This window comes from Lithobates pipiens, unplaced genomic scaffold (assembly GCF_037356315.1).
Source record: "Lithobates pipiens isolate NorthernLeopardFrog02 unplaced genomic scaffold, aLitPip1_a1.2 Scaffold_25, whole genome shotgun sequence".
NCBI lineage: Eukaryota > Metazoa > Chordata > Amphibia > Anura > Ranidae > Lithobates > Lithobates pipiens.
The window spans coordinates 64,590,948-64,613,652 of NW_027507787.1; the positions used below are offsets into that span (position 1 = coordinate 64,590,948).

Genomic DNA, 22,705 nt, shown 5'->3' on the forward strand with positions numbered 1-22,705 from the left:
CTGTCTGAAATAGCTGTGACCTTTCCCTATGTTCATAGATATGAACATGTATTAAGAAGACATATTGATATGATAGATCAACTATATGTACAGTACTGAATTTCATATGCAGTATCATTAGAACCTCCTTGATTTCCCTTGATTATAGTCTAGGTGACCAGCTAGTTATTGATTGGCAGGCTCCAACATACCCTGTGAAACGTGGACTTATAAAATGAAAACTATCAATTATAAAACTGAGTTATAGGAAACCCTTAATGTTTGAAGCATACTAACCATGTAAAGCTTTCTGGCTTTGTATTTGTGTCTGTTGCCGGCTGCTGAATGATGTGTACGCTACCACTAAAAACAACTAAAATATACATAAGTTAATTGCTTTCTTCATTTTCTTCTTCAAATTAGGGTGAACAGGGTCAGGCAGGAATTCAAGGTCTACCAGGGCTACCGGGCCCACCTGGGCCACCTGGACCAGCAGGACCTCCAGGAGATACAGGATTATCAGGGGTTACTGGCCCACCTGTAAGTCTTAAATCAATTTCTATAAGTTTCTCCAGGATCATTGATTTGTACACTGGTGGAAACACTTGTGCAGGCCATTTTCAAAATGTAATAACTTCAGTCTTAATGTGCTATCATGGTATCCTTTTGATGTCAGTGAAATGCAATATACAGGCATACCCCACTTTTAAGTACACAATGGGGTTTATTTACCAAAGCTGGAGTGCAAAAATCAGGCTCACTTCTGCATAGAAACCAATGAGATTCCAGGTTTTATTACCAAAGCTTAATTAAACAAGCTGGGGTTAGAAGCTCATTTGTTTCTAATGCAGAAGTGAGCCTGATTTTGCACTTTCCAGCTTTAGCAAATAAACCCCAGTGTGTACTTAAAAGTGGGGTATGCCTGTATTAAACAACACAGTATAGCCAGGAATTTCGGATTATTATATTTTTTTTATTGCACACAGCAATTGCTTCCTTATAGAGCATCTAAACTAATTTCCCAAATTCCAAAAGCCATGTATAAAGAGAGAATATAAAATATCCATTCAGCTGGTACTTTGATTTAGAACCACATTTTTATTAATTCTTGTTTGTAACTCAAATTTAGACACAACGAAGGATTCTTTGCATGTTTAAAAGCACTGCGCAAACTGTTGGCGCTATATAAATCCTATATAATAATAATGTTTAACCTAAAGATCCAGGCACCCATGGGGGTAAATGGGGGTAAATGGCAGATAGGAAGTTGGAGGTATAACTTGGCAAAGCTTAACACAGGAGAAAAAAAAAACAGTAGTTGCGAGGAATATTCTAAAATCTCAGTTTTTGCTTATAATATTATTAGCAGAAAACACAAATAAAAAGCTTGGTGAATTGCATAAATTTAATGCACCTTCAAAAGGTTTTAACTGAAAGCGGAAGCTGAATAATTAATTTTCATTTTAGTTACATTGTGCTTTAAAGTGGTATTAAACCCAAAAGCAAACATTTATTATATTGCAGCTTACCAGGTCTTAGATGTGATGGCTACATTGGTTTTCTTGGTTGTAAAGCCTCAATGTTTTTCACCTTAATGCATATATATATATATATATATATATATATATATATATATATATATATATATATATATATATATATATATATATGGAGTGGGGGGACAGGGCCCAATCCCACTGTTAGTCTGCCAATGGACGTAGCAGCAGGATTCAGGAGCGTGTCCGCATGGGTGCACGAAAGCGGCTTTCTGTGGGAGCACCTAATGAATAGGAGGGGTCTGGAACGCTGGCAGGGGACCCCAGAAGAAGAGGATTGAGGTTTCTCTGTGCAAAACGATTGCATAGAGTAGGTAAGTATAACATGTTTGTTATTTTTTTTAAACAAGGGTTTACGACCCCTTTTTAAGCCTTTCTTTCATTTAGCTTCACCTGGTGATATGACTAGCAAGTCTAAACAGAACAAGCTGTGTTGAGACAAATCATTTACTACTGACAGGGGTGATTATAATGATCGGCTTTTATTTATTAATGTAAAACCTTCATCACTCCCCCGCAAAAAACAAACAAAAAACATTGCAGTAACTGCAGTGTGAGTAGTGCAGTGTGTATCTAAATTTGTAAATTTGCCAGTCCATCTAAAAATACCCCTCCCCCACAATGCTGTGCCCCCTGTGCTCCAGAAGGGGGCCCTCAATGCAGGAGGTGTGTTACTGGTCATATCACCAGGAGAAGATGGAGGGAAAAAATAAAACTAATGCAGCCACCACATCTAATGATTGGTAAGCTGCAATACATTACATTTTTTTACAGGTTTGCGCCTAATTTCACATTTAATAAATATTGGCCTCTTCATACTTGTGTCATGTTAATGTATGCACTGTAACACACGCATGTGCTTTATGCCTTGAGGTGTGTTGTGATAGGGCAGCCTATACAATGACCCTTAATCCTTAATGCATGAAAAACTGGAGCTGCAGCATTTTTGACAATGGAGCACAATACAATGCATGCCATGTACATTGTGATTCACTGAAGCCCAGATGTAGTTACTGTATGTGTCTGTTGGGGGCCATTCTAAATAAATAGCTCTGTAGTGCAACTCACCTAGTTCTATGTGTTAACGGCCATTACCACATACACTATATTACCTAAAGTATTGGGATGCCTTTACACACACATGACGTTTAATGGCATCCCAGTCTTAGTCGGTAGGGTTCAATATTGAGTTGGCCCACCCTTTGCAGCTATAACAGCTTCAACTCTTCTGGGAAGGCTGTCAACAAGGTTTAGGAGTGTGTCTATGGGAATGTTTGACCATTCTTCCAGAAGCACGTTTGTGAGGTCAGGCACTGATGTGGAGGAGAAGGCCTGGCTCGTAGTCTCTGCTCTAATTCATCCCAAAGGTGTTCTATTGGGTTGAGGTCGGGACTCTATGCAGGCCAGTGAAGTTCCTCCACCTCAAATTTGCTCATCCATGTCTTTATGGACCTTGCTTTGTGTACTGATGTTCAGTCATGTTGGAACAGGAAGGGACCATCCTCAAACTGTTCCCACAAAGTTGGGAGCATAAAATTGTCCAAAATGTCTTGGTATGCTGACGCCTTAAGAGTTCCCTTCACTGGATTAAGGGGCCAAGCCCAACCCCTGAAGAACAACCCTACACCATAATCCCATCTCCACCAAATAATTTGGACCAGTGCACAAAGCAAGGTCCATAAAGACATGGATGAGCGAGTTTGGGGTGGAGGAACTTGACTGGCCTGCCCAGAATCCTGAGCTCAATTCAATAAAACAGAGACTGTGAGCCAGGCATTCTTGTCCAACAGCAGTGCCTGACCTCACAAATGAACTTCTGTAAGAATGGTCAAACATTTCCCCTGGACACACTCTTAAACCATGTGGACAGCCTTCCCAGAAGAGTTGAAGCTAGTATAGCTGCAAAGGGTAGCCCAACTCAATATTATACCCTACGGACTAAGACTGGGATGTCATTAAAGTTCATGTGTGTGTAAATGCAGGTGTCCCAATACTTTTGGTAATATCGTGTATGTGAATTCAGTCTATATAGTGCATTTGTATGAGAAAACTGTAAAAGAAAAAAGTCATTTTATCATATGGACCTAATGATGTATCCCTTAGATTTAGAGATGTTATCATTATTTTTCCTTGTATTGTTGATTTAGTCTGTTAGAGATGGGGTCAGGGGTAATGCATGCATCTCCTTCAGTGTTTTCATTGCTCCTTTCGTTATCAAAGCTATCATTATCCAAACACATGTGCCAGTGGCTGACACCAATGTTATTTCCTCCACTCCAGACTCTTGTTAAATACCAGGCAGAGGAAGTAACACTCTGACATGTAATGATCCTAGTCTCAGCAGAAATTCAAACTAAAAAAAGATTCAGAGTGACTTTGATGTCCCGACCAACCATGTTCTATTCCCAGGCTGGAGAAGAGTAGTTTTAAATCAAGAGCTTGAACAGTTTAACTATCCGTTGTACTAACTTTTTTCTTTCGTCACCAGGGAAAAACAGGTGAGCCTGGTAAGCCAGGAAAAGATGGAAAAGTAAGTTTACTTTTTAAAGGATCTTTACTATTTACAACAGCTTTGTGCTCTATACAGAACCTATAGATCTGTGCTGTCCGAACTGGGTAATTCAAGCCAAGTCAAAGACTGACAATAGCCACTTGGCAGCTGGAAGTGTAGGAATATAGATCACACATTTGCATTTGCTATAGGATCACAAGAAATACTGTATTGGTTTTTCAGTGGCAGCCGAGGTTTTACCCAGCGTTCACACCTATGCGTTTTTGGTGCGTTTTGCAGAAACACAATACAGTCCATTTAACATGGTTTGCTACGGATGTAGTTCACATCTGTGCGTCTTGCAGTGCTGTGCTTTTTGGTAAGATTCAGGGACTTTTTTCCTGCCACAGATTGCGTTTTGCGCGTAATAGACTTCAATGGAGCCACACCAAAAAGGCAAATGTTGCATGTGTTTTTGATGCTTTTTTTATGCATTTCATGTTTCTTTCTCTTTAACACTGTGTATAGCTGTGTCCTTAACTGTGTCCTTAACAACCAATGAGTCATTACCTGTTAAATTGTCAAAAACTGTGTGTGTTTTTATTTTATTTTGACCCTTTTTGGGTGAATTAGTAGGGGTGCAATGTACCCCATACTCATTCACATGGGGAGGGTGGGATCTGGGGGACCCCTTGTTGAAGGGGGCTTCCAGATCCCGATAAGCCTCCTGCCTGCAAACCCCCACAACCACTGCCCAGGCCCTTGTCCCCATCAACAACCATCTGATTAAACTTGACATTTCTGAGTTGCTTTGTTATTTAGGCCTGCTAGCATATCCACCTGTACACAATATGGGCTTATGTAATAAAACACAGAATACATACAGTATTGTATAAGTAAACCATTAAAGCCAATTCAATTAAAAGTATAATTCCATGTAAAGATAAAAAAATACATTTGTATGGATAATTTAAAAAAAGTTTATGTTATGCACTTACTGGAATTGCTAAATGTCTGATTAGAAACAACAGTGTAATCCAAACATTCAGTCCCTCTGCTTCACCAACAACAATTTGCTTGTGCAGCCAAATGTGGCTGCTCACAGGCACTTTCTGGTCCTGTTGTTGGTGTCTGTGCTTGTGGTACAGCACAGCCTGGCCCTGCCCCTGTCTCACCCAGGCCGTCCCTATCCTACCTGACCCTCAATGTTCATGTCACTGGCAACAGAGGAGCAGGTATGTCACTTCCAAGATTGACTCTACATGCCAACTGGCAGGACCTTCCATTTTGAACGGAGTTATGTGACAGTAATGCTTATAAAGAAAAAAAGAGTACAAAAACAAGGCTTTTAAAAATTGTGGACATACCAATGAACTTTCATTACTCAAATAGTTGTGGGGGATTGTTTAAACACAAGACTTTCCTTACACTTTTTTTCTTAGCCATATCAGTGAGATGTGAAGCTTGTCTGCTTACTACAGGTTATCATACATATGTAAAATAGTAATAAAATGATGTCCAAAACAATGGAAATAGTACCTCTTGAATGTCCCCCAAACCTGTGTCAGTTGGATCAGCATGTGAATAGATTGGTGCAGGACTGCCAGAACTGGCTTGTCAGGCTCCAGTAGACTTCAACAAAATGGTGGCCATCTGCACACAGACACCGACTCCCTGTTGCATAAATATAATTGAGATGGCTAAAAGATGGCTTCAGCTCCTGTTCTCCACCTGTAGACAACTCCTCAGATGTGTTTCGCCCTTTTCAGGGCTTAATCTTAAGCTTGGACTCTGGTTTGAACCAGCATCTTAAAGAGACCAGACAAGACAGCATCTTCTGGCAACTTTCTGATTTAATGTCATAATTAATGAACAGTACAACAATGCAGTGATGATCACAAGTAATATTATGTACAATAAGGCACTTTACAGTTCCATAACAAAGCTGTACAAATATGTAGAACCGTTAGGTGATAGTCCTTAAATAGCTCCTCTTGACTGGCATAATGTGGATTCAAGGTGCTATGCTGGCGGGTAGGATGCACATATGCAATAATCCAGATTCAGGCTAGGCCACAAGTAGGGTTTTCACCTCATCCCTTTAAAACCAAACAAATATTAGTTACACATGTTCTATGACTGATTAAGGTGGTAATTAAACTCATTGGTGCCCTAACTGCATTAAATTATCTTCCGAACCTGTGTAATTCATATGTGTTCAGGTTTACAGGTAAGAGGTGGCAACCATAGGCCACAAGGTCCTTCCCCAAAGTATTCTACATGGCTTCTGCCTGTTCTGTCTCTACTCCTTAAGAACCTTTCCCTGCACTAGGCTTATCTCTTCTTCATATCCCTGTCCCCACAGTGCAGAGCTCACCACAAAACCTGGTGTCAGGGATACCATATGCAGGCATCCAGCAGGGGTGATCAGATCAGTTGGCTGCACTTAAAGGAATCAAGACCAGATAAATGAGTGAAAAATTTATAATTATTAGGATAATGACATGCTTCCAAAACCAACACCAATAAATGATAGACAAGCAAGAGAAAGATAAACGTAACACAGCAAACCCTATATCTAACTAACTATCTATCTAATTATATACAAGTGAGGGAAACACATATAAGCAAAATAGGATAAAGACATGACATAAGGGGAACAGGGAGTCAGGTACTGGGAGCAGAAGTTGAGTAGAGGGAACAGGAAACAGGTTCCAGGGGACAGGTCTCCAGATCAGGAATGAGGATCAGGAATGGGTCGGACTCAGGCAGTGATACGGCTTGCAGGGGAAATACTGAAGCACTGGACCTAGGTGCTAGGCGGGCTTATATAATCCCAGCAGTCCCAACAGGTGCAACCTAATGACCTGTATGGTCCATCTGCTGGGAGACAACCGCTGGTGGCCACCTGAACCACTCCCTTTGGTTTTCAACATAACAGTGCCACCAGCAGGTGACCCAAGCAAGGACACAGGTCCTGAAACTTGGGGGACAATTCCAGTTGAGGAACTAAAGACAAGTGTGGACATCTAGTGGTGAATAGTGAGAACTAAACACCTTTTTACTACACGCTCATTCAGAGGGAAAATATAAAACAATATTATTAAGAGGCTACATTGGGAGAATTAAACAGCTGTGCCATTAAAAATTATTAATCTGCATCTCTTTGTGATGTGATACATGCATTAAATGCAAATGCCGTGGCGTACAACAGAATGCATCTCTAAATTTAAGGACCATCTATGCAAAACGTGACGCATGAATATTTTTTTTATCTGTTTTGTATCCTGTTCTATTCATTAGGGTCAGAACTTATAAACTAAACAGTGAAGATCAATGTTTTATTCATGAGTGTATATACATTATAATGAGCTATTTTCTTTCTGTTACTTATATGCAATTGTTTCCTTCATCCTAAGGGCATGCCTGGACCTCAGGGACCCAAGGTAAGGAAAATGTTTATGTGCACTGATTTTGCTTGAGAACAAATGTAGGTCACACGTTCCTACATAGTAATACAAATATAAATATTGCATTAGCTGCTACTGATATGGTGAGCTATCTCTTGTATGTCTGATCCCCAGGGGGGCAACCAGTGGCCTCATTTATTACTGTGTTGTCCATAGCAACTAAGATAGAGAATGGCAAGCAGCTTATCAGTTTATATCTAGCCAGAAATTAGTACATGGCAGTAAAAGTTCACTGCATGAGACAAATTCCCCAGGACTTAGACCTGCCAGCCAGCAAGCAGGGTTAAAAGTAAACCAAATACCATTTAACTCTTTCACTGCCAGAGCAGTTTTAAAAAAAAAAATTCACACCTTTATAAAAAATCATTTTAGGACTCAATCCCCAAGCATATATATTTTCTGAAAGCAGAAACCCTGGAGAATAAAATGATAGTAGTACCAACTTTTTATGCCACAAATTATTAGTTAATTTAGGCCACACAAACACAATATATTACCCTTTTTTTTTGTCTAATTATAAATAAATAAAAATAAAAAAAATAATAAAAAATAATAAAGAATATAAATAAAAAAATAATAAAGAGATTGTCAAGTCTTAAATCTGGTGTGTGTGGCGATATACGACATTCCCCCCTCTACCTGACAGCAACCACCATGAGATTTCAGAGCCAAGAAAACCTGGCGGGGGGGTCATGCGGGGGGGTATTACCAGAGGTTCATGGAAGCAATGGCTGTACAGTCACCTGATCACTTCCAGCTGACAGCCGACAGCTTGTCAGACTTATGCCAGGTACACACAACCGGACTTCGACGGTCTAGGTTCAATGGTCTTCCCGACAGACTTTCGGCGGAGTTCCGACGGACTTTCCGAACTAACGGACTTGGTCACACACAAGCACACCAAAGTCCGATGGATTCAAATGTGATGATGTAGGTCCAGACTAGAATAATGAAGTTCATAGCCAGTAGCCAATAGCTGCCCTAGCATCGGTTTTCGTCCGTCGGACTAGCAAACAGACAAACAATTTTTTTGTCCAGACTCGAGTCTGTCGGAAAGGTTTGAAACATGTTTTAAATCTAAAGTCCATCTGATTTTTAGACAGCAAAGGTCCGATGAAGCCCACACACGATCGAATTGTCAGGCAGATTTGTTCCATCTGACCTAGTCCATCAAAAAGTCCAGTTGCGAGTATGCGCCATTACATGCATTGCCTGCTGTAGTAGCCAGGAGTCTATGTAACCCTTCCCGCTGCTGGCAAAGTATGACATATGTCAGTGGCAGCAAAAAGGTTTCAAGGTGCCTCTGAAAGCATAAGCAATCCTGCTGTTATATATGGCAAAGCCAAATCTGGAACATATAAACAATGACTAAACTGTGGCTAAAATGCATCTGGAGCCACTCTTATGCCGCGTACACACGGTCGCAGAATCCGTCAGAATGCGTCTTATCGGACCGCGTCGTCAGATAATCCGACTGTGTGTGGTATGCATCAGACTGATTCCGTCCGAATCTCCGTCGGACCCAATTTTCCAACATGTTGGAAATATTTCCTGACCAACTGGGCCGGTCGGACGTAATCCGATCATGTGTAGAGAATTTTGATCGGACCAAGTGCCACGCATGCTCAGATCAAATTCCTACATCAAAGCTATTGGCTACTAGCCTGAATCTAGTCCCATCGTAACGAAATTACATTATCACGTTCTGAAAGATCGGATTTTTCGACAACTTAGTCCAACCGTGTGTATGCAACAGTTTCGGACACAATCCGTCAGACTAAATCTGACAGACAAAATCCGACGGATTTGGTTGTGGAAATCTCCGACTGTGTGTACAGGGGCTTAGGGGCCCTTTCACATTTATGTATTTACATGTTACCAAATGTCATGCATTTTTTGATGGGCGCAGACGCATGATGCTTCTGTCTTCTAATTTTGTATAGGCTCTGATCGTGTTTAATGTACGGTACCTAAAAATATACCTTACCTATTTTTTGCCAACGCAGTAGAGGGCATGTGTGTGATCACATGTATGCATTGTGATTTGTTGAAGGGTCAAGTGTTTTTTTTTTGCACTGCTGTGCATTGAGTTTTACCCCTTAAATGCATTTACAAGACATGTTACCCCCACACTTCTACGTACATTAAATGCATGTTGCAACCTGCACAAATAGTTGCATTACTCCACACAGGGCTGGTGCTTAACCATCTCGCACCCTAGGCAAGTCTAACACTCCCCCCACCCACCGGGGTGTCATTAGTCTTGTCTGGGACCACACGGGTGACCGGATCAGAGAGCAGACTCACCGGACTCAGCAGTCCCGCCTCCTCCATTTCCCCAGATGTGCCTGCCTCCTCCACTGACCTCATGCCCATCTCCCCAGATGTGCCTGTCTTCTCTTGTGACCTCATGCCCTCCTTCCCCCCTGGGGAAGTCAACGGGCTGTGCCCCCTAGGCAGCAGTGCACCCTAGGTGGCTGCCTAGTTTGCCTAGCAGGAGCGCCAGTCCTGAGTCCACACATTAACATGCCTTAATATGGGCTGCAATTTTTTTCATGACTGCTACCACACCCAGCACACCAAAAACTAGACCTAACCTTTTTTTTCTCATACAGCACACCACAAATGGTCCTACCATGTCTTGTAGTGAACTGCATGGTGGAGTACCATTCATAATGAATGACAGCATAACAGACTTTACGTATACATGTTGCAGTATTATATAATGTGGTTATGTACACTAAGCCTTAAAGTACTGCACAATGTGAGGGGTCCACAGTTAATCGATGAGACACCACCAGCACTTTGTTACAAATATATACCTTCTTTTATTTGTGCATGGCCACATCAGTCAAGTAAGCCAATGTTTCAGAGCCATACAGGGCTCCTTTTTTGAGTACACATAGTGACCGTCATTATAACGCCTTGAGGAAGAGATCCTGAGTTTCCCCAAAACGTTGGCTTACTTGACTGACATAACGCTGCATAAATAAGAGTGTACAGTATAGGTTTGCAATAGAGTGCTGGCAATGTCTGATCGCTTCACCGTGGTTTGTGTTATGCCCCGTACACACGAGCGGACTTTTCAACATCCAAAGTCCGAAGGACCGAGTCCGTCAGACTATCCGATCGTGTGTGGGCTGCAACGGACTTTTGATTCGCCAAAGTCTGACGGACTTTAGAAATGAAGCATGCTTCAAATTTTCCCGAAGGAACTCCGCCGGACCCGGTCCCCTTCGAAAACTCCGCTCGTGTGTATGCTACTCCGACGGACTAAAACCGACGCTAGGGCAGCTATTGGCTACTGGCTATGAACTTCCTTATTCGAGTCGGGTCGTACGTCATCACGTTCGAATCCGTCGGAGTTTAGTGTGATCGTGTGTGGCCAAGTCCGTTCATTCGGAAAGTCTGTCAGAACTCCGTCGGAACTCCGGCGGAACTCCGGCGGAACTCCTTTGGAAGTCTGTCGGACATAAGTCCTCTCGTGTGTACGGGGCATTATAGTCACTACCGCACCCATCTGTTACCAAGGTTGAACACTGGAAGGAGTGCAGTCCTCACTCAGGACTGCTGAGGTCTAAGCTACCGGGCTTGCGAAACAATGCTAATGTATAACAGAACAGGGCAACCAATATGTATTTTATGATATAGAACAACTTGAATTCTAAAAATTAGTTCACAGTCTTATTGCATAATAGCAAGGCTTTGCTGAATTGGTCCAACATCTGTTCAAAGCTCCGGTCATGTCTTATGTTTATTTCCACCCCTTTTCCTGAACAAACGAAAAATTCTTAGAAGTTTATTTGTTTTGCAGGGAGAGCCAGGGACTGCAGGAATCCCGGGAAGGAAGGTAAAAAGATGACAGAGTTTGGTCCGCTCTGCTGCTATAAAGGAATGTAATATGTAACAACAATCTGAAGGATAAACAGTGTGATAATGTCTGCTGATACATGTGAATTATCTCTGGCGCACACACAGTAATAATGACTCTTTATGAAGTGTATTTTGTTATCTTACATGAATTCACATAATGCTTTAACAAAACACTTAGAGGTCTGTGGGGTTAATTTACTAAAGGCAAATAGGCTGCTTGTTGTGTAAGAAAAGTTGCACTTTACAGGGGAATCTTCCCCACAGCTTAGTAAAGAGGTGTAATTTCACTTTGCAAAAAATACGCAGTAACATCCAAGGAGAAGAATAGAAAAAAAAACATAATTTTTGCTTGCATATGATTGGATTTTGGAAGTCAGCAGAGCTTCCCCTCATTTAATAGGGAAAATTATCTTGCAAAGTGTAACTTTCCCTGCAAAGTAAACAGTTTATTTAACCCCTGTGCGAAATTGGCTTCCAAGCTCAGTCCTAGTTCCAGTCTTAGCTGAGACACAAAATGAAATGTTTGCTTTAATTCCTCCCTCACCAGCAGCACACTTTTCCTTGGATCCCTTGCAACTCTGTTTGACCATTCGGCGTGAAGGAAATACCTGGTGGAACATGTGATTCATTCCATGTCACAGCTCTGTTACTAGGTGATTGATGCAGCGCTGTCATATAGGAGCAAAGAGAGTCCTTGTCCTGTGTAAGCTCCGGCTGGAGTGATTGGATTGCACAGGAATGTCTTTTTTTTGTTCCTGGGGGTTGAATTGTGGTCATATCATTGGGAACTGCGGTGTTGCAGAATAACTCCCTGCCCACACGAACATTCCGACCACAAAATCCATCAGAATTTTTCAGACGGATTTTGTCAGAAACTGGTGTTGCATACACATGGTCGGGCAAAGTTGTCGAAAATTCCGATCGTTCGGAATGTGGTGATTAGGGATGAGCTTCGTGTTCGAGTCGAACGCATGTTCGACTCGAACATCGGTCGTTCGTGCGTTCGCCGAATTCCGAACGTTTGGGCCGTTCGCGGCAAAATTCGTGTGGCCCACAATGCACTGCGATGGCGCAATGCATTGCTGTCTCACGATTGGCCAAGCATGCACTGTGACCCCGCATGCTTGGCCAATCGCAGCGCCAGTAGCGGGAAGAGCAATGGTTGGCCACAGGCATCCTGCCTGTGGCCAATCATAGCTCAGACTGTGTAGTGCACGCCCCACACTATATAAAGCTGCCTTTCAGGCGGCCTCGTGTAGTGTTTGTTAGCATCTGAAGCAGTGGGTGTTCTGTGTACCTTCAACACAGTTACACACCAATCGTTTTTGGCTGATTTACTATTTTGCTCTTGTGTAGTGGTTACTGTCTGTGCCCTGACCGCAGTATACACCACTATATTCACCTCACCTATATAGCTAGTGATCTAGCTTTAATAATAGAGCTTGCAGTCAGTAGTGTTAGTGCGTGCTGTCTGCGTGCTCTGTACCCAGTACATACCACTATATACACCTACATAGCTGTTCTCTATTTGAGCCCGATTGTCATTTGCTGGAGTTATTGGAAGTTGTGTGTGCCTCCAGCACAGCACAGTATACATCTGTATATACCCCTTTAACTCTGCTGTTTTCTTGTTATTGTCTGCGTGCCCTGACCGCAGTATACACCGTGATATTCACCTCACCTATATAGCTAGTGGTCCATCTTTAACAATAGAGCTTGCAGTCAGCAGTGTCACTCAGGAGATAGTGCGTGCTGTGTGCCTGCTCTGTACCCAGTACATACCGCTATTATCCACCTACATAGCTGTTCTCTATTTGGGCCCGATTGGCATCTGCTGGAGTTATTGGAAGTTGTGTGTGCTTCCAGCACAGCACAGTATACATCTGTATATACCCCTTTAACTCTGCTGTTTTCTGGTTATTGTCTGCGTGCCCTGACCGCAGTATACACCGTGATATTCACCTCACCTATATAGCTAGTGGTCCATCTTTAACAATAGAGCTTGCAGTCAGCAGTGTCACTCAGGAGATAGTGCGTGCTGTGTGCCTGCTCTGTACCCAGTACATACCGCTATTATCCACCTACATAGCTGTTCTCTATTTGGGCCCGATTGACATCTGCTGGAGTTATTGGAAGTTGTGTGTGCTTCCAGCACAGCACAGTATACATCTGTATATACCCCTTTAACTCTGCTGTTCTATAAAAAAGGCATCTGCAGGAGTTAGTGGGTGTTGTGTGCCTCCAGCACAATATAAACTACCCAACTACTGTTTTACCCAACTCCCTTCAGGCCATTACCATGTCCGGAAGGCCAGCAAGGAGAGGCAGACAGGCGCGAGCCGATAAAAGAGGGCAAGCAGGCTCTGTGTCTAGAGACAACAGTGCTGGTCGGGGACGCGGTGCATTGTCATCAGCACGTGGCCATGGGACATGCTTGTCCTTCTTTTCTGCAGCTGGACATGTTGAACCGCAACATGCCAACGACTTGGTAGAGTGGATGACCAAGCCCTCTTCATCCTCCTCATCCTCTCTCACCCAGTCTCAGGGTAGTAGAAAAGCAGCTGCTAACACATCGTCGTCCCTCCTCTCAATGTCATCATCAGTGACTCCTTCCCTAGACCCACCACGTCCTCCTGAGGAGTCTCCTGAACTCTTTGAGCACAGTGTTGGGTACATGCTCCAGGAGGATGCCCAGTGTTTGGTGGGCTCTGATGATGACACTCAGCTAGAGGAAGGCAGTAGCGTGAGCACAGAGAGAGGGGATGCTCAAGAAGGACAGCAATCTGGCAGTCATGTTCCACAAGCTGCAGCATACTGCCAGGTTTGCTACAGCGATGAAGAGGGAGGGGATGATGAGGGCACTGACTCCACGTGGGTGCCTGGAAGGAGGGAGGAGGAGGAGGAGGAGGCACATGTCCAACGAGGCAGGATGCCCTCCGGGGGCCAGCTTAGGGGCAGCACACCGACTGAATCACACCGCAGAGCTCCGCCTGCGCAGAGCGCTTCCTCTGCGCGTTATTCTAAAAGTTCTTTGGTGTGGGCCTTTTTTGAGACGAGTGCATCAGATCGCACCGCTGCTATTTGCAACATATGTCTCAAGCGTATCTCACGTGGCCAAAACATCAGCCGCTTGGGCACCACATGCTTGACCAGACATATGTTGACCTGCCATGCAGCTCGTTGGCAAGCATACCTCAAAGACCCACACCAAAGAACAAAGCGGACCTCTCCTTGCTCCTCATCAGCTGGCATCTCCAACCCCACTAGACCTTCAGTCCTCTCTGAAACCTGCTCTGAGAGGAATGAAGGTGTAGAATTAGGTGTGTCACAGCCAAGTGCTTCCGGGAACTCTGCTAGTGGTACATCCACGTCCGATTATAGCAGACAAATGTCCCTGCCCCAGCTGCTGGACCGGCGGAAGAAATTTACTCCCAGCCATCCACATGCCCAGCGGTTGAATGCTAGCTTGGCTAAATTGCTAGCACTTCAACTGCTGCCTTTTCAGTTGGTAGACTCGGCCCCCTTCCGTGAGTTTGTACAATGTGCGGTTCCTCAGTGGCAGGTCCCCAAACGCCACTTTTTCTCACGGAAGGCAATTCCGGCTCTCTACCGGCATGTGGAAGGCAATGTCCTTGCCTCGCTGGACAGGGCGGTCAGCGGTAAGGTGCATATTACCGCTGACTCATGGTCCAGCAGGCATGGACAGGGACGTTACCTGTCTTTCACGGCCCATTGGGTCACTCTTCTGGCTGCTGGGAAGGATGCAGGACAAGGTGCAGTAGTATTGGAGGTTGTTCCGCCACCACGCCTCCAAAATGCTACTATTGGTTGTGACACACCTCTCTCCTCCACCCCCTCCTCTTCTTCTTCCTCCATGGCCTCTTCCAGTGCTCTGTCCTCAGAACCAGCGGTGCTCCGTAGGCGTTGCAGGGGCTACGCAAGTACGCAGGCAAAACGATGCCATGCCGTGCTTGCGCTGGTTTGTTTGGGGGACAGGAGCCACACTGGGGCGGATGTTTTGTCAGCTCTGCAGGGGCAGGCCGAGAGGTGGTTGACGCCACGCCAGCTTAAGCCAGGAATGGTGGTTTGCGACAATGGCACCAACCTCCTCTCCGCCCTCCGACAGGGACAACTGACCCATGTGCCCTGTGTAGCTCACGTCCTTAACCTGGTGGTGCAGCGGTTCTTGGGCAGGTACCCCGGCTTACAGGATGTCCTGAAACAGGCCAGGAGAGTCTGTGTGCATTTCCGCCGATCATTTAATGCCTGTGCTCGGCTGGCTGAGCTCCAAAAGGAGTTGAACCTGCCCAAGAACCGCCTTATATGTGACATGCCCACCAGATGGAACTCAACATTGGCCATGCTGCAGCGGCTGCACACGCAGCAGAGGGCCATCAATGAGTACCTGTGCGACTACGGCACCAGGACAGGGTCAGGAGAGCTTGGTTTTTTCTCACCACGCCAGTGGGGCATGATCAGGGATGCATGCACTGTCCTGTCACCGTTTGAGGAGGCCACAAGGATGGTGAGCCGTGACAGTGCATGCATCAGTGACACTATACCTCTTGTCCACCTCTTGGAGCATACGCTGCGTGGAATAATGGACAGGGCACTTGAGGCAGAACAGAGGCAGGAAGAGGAGGACTTCCTTGCCTCTCAAGGCCCCCTTTATCCAGACAGTGTTCCTGCTGTGCCACCCATCACACAGGAAGAGGGTGAGGAGGAGGAAGAGGAGGAGGAGGATGATTGTGTCAGCATGGAGGTGGAGGCTGGCACTCAGCATCAGCAGCAGCAGTCTTATAGGGATGATTTACAGTCCCAAGAAACACGTGGACTTGTACGTGGCTGGGAGGAGGTAGCTGCGGATCATGTTGTCCTTAGTGACCCAGAGGACTCCGGACCGAATGCCTCAGCTAACCTACGCTGCATGGCCTCCCTGATCCTGCAAAGCCTGCGGAAGGATCCTCGTATTCTTCGGATCAAGGAGAGGGACCATTACTGGCTGGCCACTCTCCTTGATCCACGGTACAAGGGTAAGGTTGCCGACCTTATCTTGCCATCGCAGAGGAAGCAGAGGATGAGACATCTCCGGGAGGCCTTGCAGAAAGCTCTGTGCAACGCGTTCCCAGAGACTGGGAGGTCACAAACTCCTGGTCCTGGACAACGTGTTGCTGAGGCATCAGTCAGAAGGAGCGGTGGAGAAGGTGGCCGTCTGACTGATGCTTTCAGACAATTTTTTAGTCCGCAGCCCCAAGGTATGATTGGTTCCAGCACCCATCGCCAGCGTCTAATTTACATGGTGCAGGAATACCTAGGGGCAAGGTCAGACTTGGACACCTTTCCCACTGAAAATCCTCTGGCTTACTGGGTCTTGAGGATGGATCACTGGCCAGAGCTTGCACAGTATGCAATTGAGCTACTGGCCTGTCCTGCATCCAGCGTTCTTTCGGAACGCACCTTCAGTGCTGCTGGTGGCTTCGTTACCGATCACAGGGTGCGCCTGTCCACCGAATCAGTTGATCGACTGACCTTCATCAAGATGAATCAGTCTTGGATCACCCACAGCTACCAAGCACCTGAAGCTGATGTAACCGAATAATTTTTTTTGAAATACCACATCCCTTCAAGACTGCCTATGCTGATGCTGAGTGACTGTCCTGTTATGTTGATTGTCTATCCTCTTCCTCCTCCGCTGATATGTTGGAAGAACATTTTTGGTTCTGGGTGATGCCAGCAGCCCAATTTTTCTGCCCCTGTTTAACAGGGACGTTTAAGTACAATTTTTGATGCAATGCTTTGCAGCAGGGCTAATTCCTGCAAAAAAACTAGAGTATATGGCAGAGGTTGCAGTGTGATGGCACCAGTGCCTAAGGCCCAATTTTTCTGCCCCTGTTTAACAGGGGCGTTTAAGTAAAATTTTTGATGAAAAGCTTTGCAGCAGGGCTAATTCCTGCAATAAAACTAGAGTGTATGGCAGAGGTTGCAGTGTGATGGCACCAGTGCCTAAGGCCCAATTTTTCTGCCCCTGTTTAACAGGGGCGTTTAAGTACAATTTTTGATGCAATGCTTTGCAGCAGGGCTAATTCCTGCAATAAAACTAGAGTGTATGGCAGAGGTTGCAGTGTGATGGCACCAGTGCCTAAGGCCCAATTTTTCTGCCCCTGTTTAACAGGGGCGTTTAAGTACAATTTTTGATGCAATGCTTTGCAGCAGGCCTAATTCCTGCAATAAAACTAGAGTGTATGGCAGAGGTTGCAGTGTGATGGCACCAGTGCCTAAGGCCCAATTTTTCTGCCCCTGTTTAACAGGGGCGTTTAAGTAAAATTTTTGATGCAATGCTTTGCAGCAGGGCTAATTCCTGCAATAAAACTAGAGTGTATGGCAGAGGTTGCAGTGTGATGGCACCAGTGCCTAAGGCCCAATTTTTCTGCCCCTGTTTAACAGGGGCGTTTAAGTAAAATTTTTGATGCAATGCTTTGCAGCAGGGCTAATTCCTGCAAAAAAACTAGAGTGTATGGCAGAGGTTGCAGTGTGATGGCACCAGTGCCTAAGGCCCAATTTTTCTGCCCCTGTTTAACAGGGACATGTAATTACAATTCTTGATATAATATTTCACAGGAGGGCCCCTTCCTGTGCCCACCCAGAGTAACTGTGAGGACTTATAGTGTTGTGGCACCAGCACCACAACCACCAAAGGTCAATTTTTCTACCACTGTTCAACAATGGCATGTAATTACAATTCTTGATATAATCGTTCACAGCAGGGCGCTCCAGCAGCCACCAAGAGTCACTTTGAGGGCTTACAATGTTGTTGCAAAACCAACACCTTGTTCCGCCATTTCTGCAGAGCATATAGGGCAGGCCCCTACTTTCAAACATCCAATTTACAAACATCTCCTACTTGCAAACGGAAGGAGACAACAGCAAGTGAGATGAAAAAAGATGGACGACAAAACAAATTATACAGGGGTGATAACCCTTCCCTATGTTTTTCAAAAAGCTTAAAGATATTTTTTTTGACTGGAGCTACACTTTAAAAATGTACCGGTTGAAAATGACAAACAGATTCAACTTAACACAACAAACCTACACAGTCCTTGTCTTGTTTGCACCGCCTGTATACTGCTGTTCTGAGTATATAGGGCCTGGGGGCCACACGCATTTCCTTTTTTTTAATATGGGTACAGGGTTCCCCTTAATGTGCGTACAAGACCCAAATAGGCTGGTAATGGGCAGGGAGGGCTACCCATGCCATTTTTCTGAATGATTTTCAACCATATTGCAGGAACCAGATATAACATTAAAACCGCAAGCAGTTTTAAATGGTGTTATTTCCGTTTAATGTCATTTTGTGCAGGGACTGTTCTAAACACGGGAAACACGTGGCACTTCACAGGCATACTATAGACACCCCCCAGGCACCATATTTAAAGGAATATTTCACTTTTTTTTTTCACTTTAATCGTCATTAAAATCACTGCTCCCGCCAAAACGGTAGTTTTTAAAACTTTTTTTTGCAGTGACCCATGTCCCCTGAGGCAGGAGGCAGATCGCCAAACCCTTTTTAGCATACTATCTTGCATATTAGCCGTTAAAATTAGCACTTTCCAATTCGAACGTTCGAGTCCCATAGACTTCAATGGGGTTCTAACGTTCGTGCCGAACGCGGGGGTCGTTCGCAAGTTCTGGTGCGAACCGAACCGGGGGGTGTTCGGCTCATCCCTAGTGGTGATGTTCGTTGCGTACAACAGGACTACGTAGAGGCTAGTAGCCAATAGCTTTGGTCTCGGAATTCTCTACAAATGATTGGAAAAAGTCTGATCTGATTTTTTTGTTGGAAAATTTTAGATCCTGCTCTCAAAGTCCGATAGAGCCCACACACAATCAGATTTTCCGACAATATAATCCGATCGGGCCTTTTCCGTCTGAATTTCCGACCGTGTGTAGAGGGCATTATCCTGTATTGTGAGCAGGGGTACATTTTTGTACCTCCTTTCGTTTAGCTGTGACTGATATTGTACTGCTCAGTATTACAGTGAAGTGCATTTAGGACAGATTTAGGACCCTTCAATGCAGGAGGGAATGTTTTTGTCCCACTTGTGAATCCACAGCCAGCTTGCATGAAATAATGACATGGAAAAGTTAATTGTTAATACAATCTAAATATGGGTGTATTTCTACACTTACAGATAAAATAGTTAATAACAGGTCATGCCAGATTAAAAGGAATGTATTACATTACACTGTATGTGGTATCAGATGGCTTTAAGCCATTGAACATTGACTAACTCAGATGACAAAGCTCTTTCTAGGAAAAGAAAGACAATATGGATGTGTGCCTATTATATTTTTGCCCAAGTAGTAGATATTGTGGCATTCTTTACCCTTACAAAAGGAACACTGAAATAATTAATCACATGCTTCCGTATGTCCCCCTCTCCCCTCCCTGATAACATTTGTCTACCCAAGTGCTTGGCTGAAACTCAGTCTTCCCTAGTTTTCACCGTGCCCGTGCCCTGCAGCATGTGGAACTACCGTCTACATGAATGCCCCAACAATAGAAGTAAATAGACTACCCATTATCAGGCATGATTGCAAACAATGGGGCATGGGCGGTATACGAGGGAATGAATTTAATGATTTTCAGGACAGACATTTGTGAAGATTCCAAGATTTATTACTGCGGGTTAAAATTAACTACTTCATGATAATCCAATGGTTGCCTGAAGCAAGCCTGTCATGAAAGAAATGCGGAGGCCCCAGTGCTAACCTCTTCTGATTGCCTAGCTGTCATGTTAACCTTCGTGCTTCAATATTTTGAGTCACTGACCCAGAACAGGTGTGCAGATATAAACTGTATATGTGTAAGGATTGTGTGTCTGTATAACAATGAGAAAACTAGAATTTCCCGAAAGAAGGTCAGTAAAAGCAGCACTCATATTGTTCACATAAATGAAAAGCAATAAACTAGCAAACAATCAATACATTCCATTTTTTTAATGCTAATTTACCAAAAGAAAAGAAAGTTTGTGTATGTTTGTGCATGTGGGTGTCAGATGCAACATAAAATAAAATATCACATAGAAATACAAAGTATACAGTATAGCGGAATGACCCCAGATAACACCCCATGGAGAAGAAGATCGTAAGTCCCAAACACAGCGACACTTCGGGATACAAGACCCATTTTTCAGCAGAGATCTATGTGTAGGTGTCTACTGTAGAAGGGGTCTTGTAGCCTGAAACATCCCTATTTTTTAGATCTCACCTTATCCCTTCCCCTATGCTATTATCTGAGGTAATACTGCGTTATTTGCTTTATACTTTGTATTCCTATCTGACACTTTGCTTTATGATGCATCTGATGCATATAATTATTTGGTATATGTACAGCATTGTTTATAGATGATGTGGCTGTTTTGATATTATATATATATATATATATATATATATATATATATATATATATATATATACCGTATTTGCCGGCGTATAAGACGACCCGGCATATAAGACGACCCCCTAAAAACCTGCACAGTTAAAATGTTTTGCCCGTACTCACCGTTTAAGACGACCCCCGATTCCGAGGCTTTCGACGCTTCATATCCCTCTTCTTCTTCGTTCTTGCTGCAGCCATTTCCTTCTTCCTTCTGGTGCTGGAGCCAATCACGGCGAGCAATGTATTCTATTAATGAATACAAAGCCTGCTGGGATTGGCGGAGGCTGTTACATCATCAGCCCGCGCCTCACTCTCAAAGCCAATCGGAGCAGGCTACTGTGTGTAGCCTGCTCGGATTGGCAGAGATTGCTGCTCCAATCCGAGCAGGCTCTGTATTCATTTGAATACATCGCTCACTGGGATTGGTTCAGTGGTATATACTGTATGTAGCCGAAGCTACATACAGTATTACCGGACATCTAGAAGGCATCCCAGCAGCTGACCCGGCGTATAAGACGACCCCTCCTTTTTGCTCAGTTTTTTTAAGTGTAAAAGGTCGTCTTATACGCCGGCAAATACGGTATATATATATATATATATATGCACACACACAAATGTTTGTCCTTTAGGTACATTAGTATTAAAAAAATGAATGTACTGATGGTGTGCTAATCTGTTACTTCCATTTATCTGTATTTTAGATTAATAGAGAGAATTCCTCTGTTGGTTATTTCGCACCAAATTATTTTCATTTTTCCCCTCATATTACTTTTATATAGTGGTGCAAAGATTGTATTCATTTATTGTATCATAAATCATTCTCATGACAGATTTAATTTTACTGTTACTGAAAGTTTACATACTTGGCAGTTACTGAAGCAATGCATAATAGAACTTAGTAGACATGTGCAGACTAGAATATTTCGTTTCGTTTTTTCGTTTTCGTCCGTAAATTTTATTTATTTAGTTACTCCCGAAATTCGTTTTTATTTATTTCGTTTTTCGTGCAAAAATTGCATTCGTCCGAAAATCCACATGAATTACGGTCGAATCTGTCTTGGAAGGCTTATGGTATCTGTCGAATGGATAAAGAAGATTCGATGGAGCTGCTAAACTATATAGCCTATAGGCGGAGCATTCGATTGCCGAAATGTACGATTGCAGTGTCGTATAGTTGCGACGATCCCGTCGAATATTATTATAAACGTGCAACGATCCTGTCGAATATTATTATAAACGTGCAACGATCCCGTCGAATATTATTATAAACGTGCAACGATCCCGTCGAATATTATTATAAACGTGCAACGATCCCGTCGAATATTATCATTATTTTTTTTTAATTTACTTCCCCCACCCAATTCCAGTATCGTTTCTCTCTGTCGATTCTGTTCTCTCTATGTCGAATATTTACTCTCTGTCGAAGCTTTTCTATATAATAGGACTAATAGAGGTAAACGAAACTTAGGCACATTCGACCACAGGTTCAATAGACATATGGAGTCACGTCGAATCTCCTATTCTATATCGAACGGTCACTTCGAATCTCCTATTCTATATCGAACTGTTGTAACCACGAAAACGAAAAAAAGCATTTATTTATGTCGGATCTTTCGTTTTTCGGAATCTGCACTTTCGTTATCGTTTGTCAAAACGAAAACGAAAATACCTGAAATTCGGACGAAAATGCATTCGGACGAAAACGAATGCACATGTCTAGAACTTAGGATACATCTAGCAAGACAGAGGCAGCTTGTCTAATAATATATCTTTTAGAGGATCCAGAGGGATCTTGGCAAATCACCTGAATCTTACAGTAAGGAACTGTGTACACAAGCCTTTATTTGCAGCAGGACTGCTTTTAACACCATACAAAAGTAGCTTGAAGTATTTTAAA

At 43.7% G+C, this 22,705-nt stretch overlaps 1 protein-coding gene across 1 annotated transcript in view; it reads left to right on the plus strand.

Moving 5' to 3' along the window:
• COL13A1 (collagen type XIII alpha 1 chain) overlaps window positions 1-22,705 on the plus strand; it is a 237,971-nt gene that overhangs the window by 108,187 nt on the left and 107,079 nt on the right. Inside the window, exons 12-15 of the mRNA XM_077454564.1 lie at window positions 403-519; window positions 4,024-4,065; window positions 7,446-7,472; window positions 11,311-11,346. Of these exons, the coding sequence (XP_077310690.1) occupies window positions 403-519; window positions 4,024-4,065; window positions 7,446-7,472; window positions 11,311-11,346 (222 nt within the window). The remainder of the gene's footprint in view (window positions 1-402; window positions 520-4,023; window positions 4,066-7,445; window positions 7,473-11,310; window positions 11,347-22,705) is intronic.